Source organism: Nicotiana attenuata, unplaced genomic scaffold (assembly GCF_001879085.1).
Source record: "Nicotiana attenuata strain UT unplaced genomic scaffold, NIATTr2, whole genome shotgun sequence".
Lineage (NCBI taxonomy): Eukaryota > Viridiplantae > Streptophyta > Magnoliopsida > Solanales > Solanaceae > Nicotiana > Nicotiana attenuata.
Window position 1 is genome coordinate 501,473 of NW_017670491.1, and position 8,882 is coordinate 510,354.

General features: G+C 37.5%; 1 protein-coding gene across 1 annotated transcript; it reads left to right on the forward strand.

The window, feature by feature from the left end:
• Window positions 1-584: 584 nt before the first annotated feature.
• LOC109240166 (PTI1-like tyrosine-protein kinase At3g15890) lies at window positions 585-1,971 on the forward strand (the record flags this gene model as incomplete). The annotated part of the gene is made up of 2 exons (XM_019406802.1): window positions 585-868; window positions 1,269-1,971. Coding segments are annotated over 2 exons (933 nt in total), but the record flags the coding sequence as incomplete, so codon positions are not given.
• Window positions 1,972-8,882: the final 6,911 nt, after the last annotated feature.

Below are 8,882 nucleotides of genomic sequence, written 5' to 3' on the forward strand. Positions count from 1 at the left end.
TGACTTCCAAGAATGCCTTTTGTCTATTCTCTTGGACTCGTTCCATAATTTGCATTGATATATTCGGTATTTATTTACACCATTTTCTTGCTGGTTCCATCAATTCCATCTCCCTTGTGCTCCCTCTCTCTTTCTCCCTCCCCCAAAAACAATGTTGAAGAGATGTTTGAATTGCTTTGGTAGTGAACACAGACCAGAGATCAGGTACCTACTCAACCATGACATATTCGTATCTTCCTTACCTATGCCTAATTTAATTTTCTTTAATTCAGCCTTGTTAAAATTATAAGTATTTTCTTTCTTTCTTTCTCGTGAATCCAGTGCTCAGAAGAACAGGGATTATCCATGGGATATTTACACATTAAAAGAGCTTGTTAACGCAACAAACAATTTTCATAATGATAACAAGATTGGTGAAGGAGGGTTTGGAAGCGTTTATTGGGGTCGGACTACTAGAGGCATCGAGGCAATCAAGTCTATCATTTCTACTTCCTCATTAATTTGGCACTTTTCTTTTCTAAAGTCAATCTAATTAAGCTTTAAAAATTAGTTCCTTTTTTTCTTCTTGGATTGAAAATCTTTTTTTTTCCCCTTTAATTGTTCAGATAGCAGTTAAAAGGCTAAAGGCGATGAGTGCAAAAGCAGAAATGGAGTTTGCAATAGAAGTGGAAATACTTGGAAGGGTGAGACATAAGAATTTATTAGGTTTAAGAGGATTTTATGCAGGCGAGGATGAAAGGCTTATAGTTTATGACTATATGCCTAATCACAGCTTGATCACCCATTTGCATGGCCAACTTGCTGCTGATTGTCTTCTGGATTGGCCTCGACGAATGAGGGTTGCTATTGGATCTGCCGAGGGATTATGGTAGGTATATTAAATTGAACCATTTCTTGCCCAAATCATAATAATATGTTCGATTTTTACCAAGTTATTCTTAATTGGGATTGGTCTCTTGATACTTCTGTTTGCCGGCCTCTTTTTCTAGTGAAGGCCTCTTATTCTTCAACAAAGCTGTTCGCCATTTTTTCCCCTACTCCCAACCAATACTCCCCCTGTTTCAATTTATTTAAAATAGTTTGACTCGACATGTAGTATTAAAAAAAGAGACTTTTGAAGTTGTGGTCTTATAAGCTTACGAAAACTATAGAAATGTATCATTCTTAAAGTATGTCAGATAAGTTGAAACGGAGAAAGTAGCGTGTATATATATATATATATATATATTACATATTAACGGCCTGCAGCCTCAAATTTTTATTTGTAGTTACTTGCACCATGAAGCAAATCCCCATATCATACATAGAGACATAAAGGCAAGCAATGTGCTCTTAGATTCAAATTTCCAAGCAAAAGTCGCAGATTTTGGATTTGCTAAGTTGATACCTGATGGTGTTACTCATCTAACAACAAGAGTTAAAGGAACCCTAGGGTACTTAGCACCTGAATATGCCATGTGGGGAAAAGTCTCTGAGAGTTGTGATGTCTATAGCTTTGGAATATTACTTGTTGAGATAATTAGTGGTCGAAAACCTTTAGAGAAACTTCCTAATGGTGTTAAACGTGACATTGTGCAATGGGCACTTCCGTATCTCCAAAAGGGTGACTTTAATCACATTGCTGACCCTAGGCTCAAAGGAAAGTTCAATCGAGAACAATTGAAAAATACAATCTTGATTGCAATGAAATGCACTGATGGAAATCCTGAAAATAGGCCAACCATGTTAGAAGTTGTGGATTGGCTCAAGGGTGGGGTGGAAAAGAGGAAGAAAGAGATCAAAATAGTGAAGAATGATGATGATGAAAACGAGAGCGATGACGACTATGTTGATGATATTGAGACTGACTATGAAGATTATGCTAAGAAAAAAAGCAAGCCAAGGCTACCCATTTCGGAGTCGAATAAGAGGAAATAAATCTCCAACAATCTTGTAATTGTTCCGAATTATTGAACTGTATATTTTAGTGTGATGTATTTGTGCTTATTTATTGTAAGTTAATTAACTCTTTTGGTACTTTTGAGGATCAGAGGAGTCATGATATCCGTTAATTTTGTTTAGTTTCGCAAAATTAATAATATTCATCCACACGGACATGCACGAAAACCTTTTCTCTTTATGCTAGGATTTGCTTGAATATTGATCCTTAAAGAAATAGTAAATCATTTCTACTGACGACGATTCTAGACATTAAATAATTCTGCAAAGTTTTAGTGGCAACAGCTTTTATAATAATAAAAACATAGCTGGATTAAATCCAAGCATATACTAGTAATATTATCCTTATTTTCTTTATTATTATTATTATTACTATTATTATTATTATTATTATTAATGTTGTTGTTATTATTAGTATAATTGAATTTTCGCCGGTTTGTAGTTGTTAATTTTCTTCCTCTATTATACATAGTTTATCGGTGATATATTCAATTCCCACGGCCGGCTTCTGATGCCTTACGTAAGCTGCTAACAAGACGATATGAAAAAGACATTTAATTAGTGTTTTTAACAAAAGTAGTGGCATATAAATAAAGGCAATGAGGGATTGATTGCTAATTTTAGCTACTCTTAGGGATCTAAGTTTAGAATTGACCACGGTATTGTTTCTTCTATGTAATAAAGGACGGCAAGGATTCCCAAATTACCATATGATGTAAGCACTTTACATTATGTTTCGGTCCTCTTAATTCGTTTCTCTGGAAAGTAATATTTATGAAATGGTGGGGTGACTAATAAAATAAATATCATTTTGGTTCAGTGTTCCAGTACCATCTAGTAATGGAATATTGTTTGTACGGGTAAAATTGGGGTAGAATTTTCCCGATTTTCCGATGAGAGAATGAAGGGGAAGTAGGGCTCGATATGATTATAATCGGGGTCGGGAACCCCTCGTATCGAGACCCAGGAAGAATGAACGATGTATTTAAGATCGGACACGGCAAAGCGACGTACCTTGGACCATGTATGGCTTCTGAACCTCAGGAGACGCGGTAAATGGTTATGCATGACGGATATGGGGCCGTAATATTCGCCCTCAACCGGAATTTACGGTGCGAATCCCATTCGGTATCAATTATAGATCAACAATTACCGGAAAAATAAGATTCTTACCTTTTTTAGACTTGTAATAGGATTGAAACTCTCCTACTATATAAAGTAGGAGTTTTTCATTAGCCTGACATATTGTATCACGCATTTCAAAGGAATAAAGTTTATTTTTGTCTTCTAGTTGTTGTTCAAGGCATTACTCATTTGTTCTTTGCTTCATTCGCGACCTAGTTTGTACCGAGGGCTAGATCGGGGACTGGTTCCGCTGTTCAATCTAAGATCAGGCTTAGTCATTATATTGAGATTGGTTTGATCATTTATTTTGTCTTAATTCATTTATCTGTTATTCTTAATTATTCTTATTGGATAAAATTACGTATGCTATAAAACGCGTACAAATATAATTGTTACTCATTTTTGGGGTAAATAATTTGGCGCTCACTGTGGGGTTAAGGATAATGGTGGTGATTTGATACGGATCTCTATAACACACCCTATTTTATGCTTGTTCTTTGAAATCTAAATTCTTGGTCAGCCTGAGGATGTCAAACTCTCAGTCTGCTCACTCGAGTATTGACCCTGAGTTAGGCCATCACAACGAAAATAGTAATGTGGTGACCAGTAATGATGTGCCTCCAGTCGATCCCAATGGTGTCTCAACCGACCACCTGGTCGATGCGAACTCGTAAGAGGCCATCAACATAAATTTGCTAATTAATCTCAAAAACGGTGTTCATAGAGGACCCCGGCCAACGGCTCGAGAAGCGCCCGAAGGTGAATCTGATGGGGTGAGCCTACAATTGATTTTCGAAATGTTGCAGACTCAACAAGCGGCAATAGCACAGCTGCAGAACCAAAGCCACGCCCCTAACAGGGTCGAGCCCGAACAATCTCAGAAAATGCTCGGAGAGACGAATAAGTTGCCGTGAGACCGGGTGAAGCCGAGCCTGGAGAAACTTTAGAGGCAATGAAGATGCTCGAAGTATTAAAAAAACGGGTGGTGTCAAGCGAGAAAAATAATGAGGCCAGCGACAAGAAGGTGAAAACATAAAACTCCAGGATCGATCAGATCCCGGGAGCACCTCCGATATTGAAGGGATCAGACTCCAAAAAATTTATCCAAAAGTCCTTCTCTCTGAACGCGGCATCGAATCCGATCCCGAAGAGGTTTCGAATGCCCGACATTTCCAAGTATAATTGTCATGACCCAAACCTATGGATCGCAACGGGCACCCGGTACTTTACTCAATCGAGTACCAACATAACGTATCTTGTCGTATCATACTATCATAGATAACTGAGCCGGAGAGGCAGCCATGAAATAGGTAGAATACAACATGTAATACCAACTTATACATAAGACATATGAGCCTCTAAGAACAAAATAACCACTAGTAACCTGAACATAGGCCAACAAGACTATACAATCTTTTACGTACATGACATCTGTCTATGAGCCTCTAAAGATACGTAATTGTCATAAGGTCAGGAAAGAGCCATACCATACCAAACAATACACATCTAAATCATACTGACCCAACAAGCAACTCCGGAGCAAATGGAGTGCACCAACATCTTTCGCTGAGCTGATTGCCTACTTGGAGGACTCTCGACCTGTCTATCGAGACCTGCGGGCATGAAACGCAACGTCCCCAGGCAAAAGGGACGTCAGTACAAATAATATACCGAGTATGTAAGGCACATAAATAAGTACGTAAAAGACATGGATGAAATATTGAGTAAATGACTCAACCCGTAAGTCTGGATAACTCTGTAAATCATAAAATACTCATAGTGTCATGCATATGTCTATGAATGTCATGTCGTGCATAGGTACATGTTTCATAATGTCATCAGGCCTCTGAGGGCATCTCATCATATCATCTCGGCTACTACGGGCAAAATCATGAACGTATGCCAACTGATCAGGCGGCGGTGCGTATATAGCGCGATAACCTTTCCCATATATATATANGTAGTGGCGCGTATATAACGCCATAATCTTTCTCATATCCCATATACATATATATATATATGTGTATACACGCGTATATAACGCCATCTGGTCATGGGTCAATGTGCATGTATAAATGCATGAAACGCATATGAAATACGTTAATAAAATCTCTCGGTACGTCATAAGACTATTATGCCTCTGATTAATAACATGAAATAAAATTTACCAACTTACGTATTTTTGAGACCCATGAACAGATGATAGAATAATATGACACATGGGAGAATAAGAATATACACATTTCTAGCATTTCTAAGAATAGAGTAATTTATGGAATTTGTGCATTTGCTCATTTTGCTTGTGTCGTATAGATCATGCCAAAAAGAAAGAAGGGATAGCCTTAACATACCTGGAGCAGGGAAAAAAACCGTATGATATTCTTGAGAAATATTGCACCGTGAATATTACAAAGAAACTCCGAATTGGTTTTTGATCATTTCAAGTTGAAATATACAGTAGTAGAAATATAAACGACGTTACTCTTTCGTGATAGCATTATTGATTTCTTTGCTACTCACTCATTTGTGTAATATAGTTCATCTTCAAGACTTGTGTATTCTGATACGGAGATATGGCAGAACTAATTTGCTTTTAAGCATTATAGATCATTGACCAAGAAATATATCATCTATGTAAAGAAGATTTGTATTGAAAATCTTCCAAATGAAGTATTGTGCGACTAAGGCATTAGTTTGCCACCCAATCAAAATTGACCATGAGTCATGTCTTAGGAAGTGGCTTGCTGCCACGTGGGGGTGGGGATTTCAATCTTATCCCATAATCAATTAATTAATTAGATAATATTCTGTTACACGGTAATTAACCAATTACCCGCATAATTAAGAATTATCTCAAATTACTTATAATACTACTCATTTTTAATACTCCTTATACACCTTACTATCATGGTCATGTGGTATCTTGTATGGTGCTAGTCCATAAGTACCGGGTATTTTAGCTCGGGCCGTATTTTATCCCAAAATGACAAAGTTCGACGAAATTCATTTTCTTTGATTTACTTGCCCTCTCACCTTCACGAATTTACTCATCACTTGTTTGAGATAGCATAATACTTATAATCCAAAAATAATCTCATTCCTGAACTTACGCCGATTAACTTATGACGAAACTTTAACGTACGAAAACATGGGGTATAACATCATTCCCCCCTTCGGAACATTCGTCCTCGAATGTTGACTGATGCACTTATCATTTTCATAACCCATAGCTCTTGCGAATATTTTAATATTCTCCTTTCCATTTAGGCAAATGTTCTTTGAATAAATCCACAGGTCAGGGCATTCCCCCCTTTAAGCCTCTTTCTTATACCACGACTTGTAGTCGGAATCCTTCTAATCTCGTAACTATTGCTACCTTCTATCATGCAGCCTGTATGATTCTAATTTTGTATGTGCGCCTATACGACACTTCTCTCCTCCTTCCTCCAGCCCTTAGCTAATCTCTACGCCTCACTTTGTGAACATATACAAAATTATGTCAAGTTGTCCCTTTGGGTGTCATTAGTTTTACTATATCTAAGTAGGCCATACTATACCATTACTCTTACTTCGATTTATTGTTACTGAGGTATGTGACAAAACTCCAAGTTACTCTCTCGCTGCTTATCATGTATGTATAAATCTAAGTCCTTTAATGCTTCCTCGTTACTGTTCATCTTAAGAATGACGACCTACTCTCATCTCATATTTTGTAACCCTTATCCATCCATTGTTGATTCACCTCAATATTGATCTACACTCTACCTCTGATAACTTGAAACCTCTTACGTAATCAACAGGGCTTACGTTGAATCATAGAACATTTGAAGTGATTTTCTTGATCCACCTAGGGGCGTTACGATACTATTCTTCCATAATTGTATTTCATAGCATCCTAATGTGATTTACCTTACATGGGTATTTTAATCCTGCAAAATTCATGAAATTATTACTCAATCGAAGGCCCAAACGTCATCCTTTATCAATCACAATTACATCCTCATTGCACTACCAGGGCAGGATTCCATCTCTTCTAAATGCTACTAGTCTTAGACTCCTTTGAGTTCATTCAGGCCATACTAAACTTCCTATAACCATTAGCTCCCTTGTTTTCGTGGGCTTAATGTCGAGGACTTATCCATTCTAGTCACATTCTCACTTGCCCTTTCTTATCCTTACTCTTGTCTTTTTAAACCCATGTCGTCCTATCATACTTTAGCTTGCGACCAATTTCCTTATGATTTTCTTGAACATCAAGCTAGACATCATATCGTCCCTAACTCTTCCTTATTTTCTTGACTAGGCCTCTCGATACCTAGACCGTAGGCTAGAAGATCTGCTACTGACGATGCCGCTATTATTCCTGGATACTGAATCCCCACTCTTCTAGCCTTTTATCCAAAGTATGGACTATTCACAACCTTCTGCATTTGAGTATCTCGTACGTTGTACACCTTCACCTTACTTACCTTAAAGTCTCATATTACATCTTCTATTTCTTTCATGACCTCCCCTACACATAGGTATAATTCACATCCACGTCTTGAACTTCTATTACAATACATGCGCCTCGTTACACAATCTTGTGAGAGCTTCATACTAACTTCTTATGAGGTTGGGACACTTCTAACGGCTTTATCATGTAGCCGTTATAGAATATGGCTAATGTACTATCTCTCTTGTACCTCTGATATTAAGAGTGATTCTGCAATGTTCTCAATCATGATGTCTCTAATTTTCTTGGTCCAATAATTAGACTCCTGATTTACTTAGTTGATGTAACTCTTTAGTTTCCTCTTCCTTCTAAACAGCATTTCTGTAGGCTTAAGCTATCTTCCTATCTACGGCTCATGGTATTTTTTATTACTTTAGCCTTTCATGGATGCTATGGAATTATCCATGATACAATCTTCTAACAACTCAATCCTTTGTCTATGACCTAGACTCAATTCTTTCTTTTAACTTATACCGGAGACTTCTATGGCTGTATGAATGTCAACATATATGCTGCATGGATAATACTCCAAAATCTTAAGTGTGTTCATAACATAACTAACTCTGGATCATTGATCGAATAATTCCTTTCGTTCCTTCTCAGTTTTCTTTAAACGTAAGCTATTACCTTTCCCTGTGTTTCTGTCCCCTTGTTGCGTGCATACTTATCTTATCTTAGTACCCACGCATGCCGAAATTTTATGCAACTCATATGGTCTCGAATATAACTTTTGGTTTTACTCCCCGCTCCTTAGCCATGGTAGGTGCCACTTTCTTTTGGAGTGCATACAATTTCGTAATGAGACTGTTGTTACACAACCATTTCCTCTTTAGGTCATTATGCTTTGGTTGAAGCCTTCTTCCTTATTTCCTCAGCTAGTCTTTCGTTGTAGTACTTAGGGAGGACCCTCTGACTCTTGCAAAGCTGTGAGCTTATTATGGACCTTTTGATGTCCTTCTTTGCCTATAATTATCTGTAGTTACTTACCTCTATGCCCTTGTGCTTGTAGGGTTGCTTCTGAACTGATATTTCGACTATCTTCTTAGTGGCATTCTCTTTTATTTCCGTAATACTCATACGGTACCTTTTTAACTTCCCCAACTCTTATATGAATATATATCAAGTATTACAATGTCATAACTGCGAGACTGAATTCCCCATGTTGGGGTTCCCTACGTTTATCTTGCACTGATCTCTTGACTTGTCTTTTATCCTCTTGTCTAGCCATAACTAGGCTCTTCCTGAATCAACTACTAACTACTCGTTGGCCCATTCTCATATCAATATTCCGAGTAATCTTTCTTCGGTTATTCCCTTTGCCTTA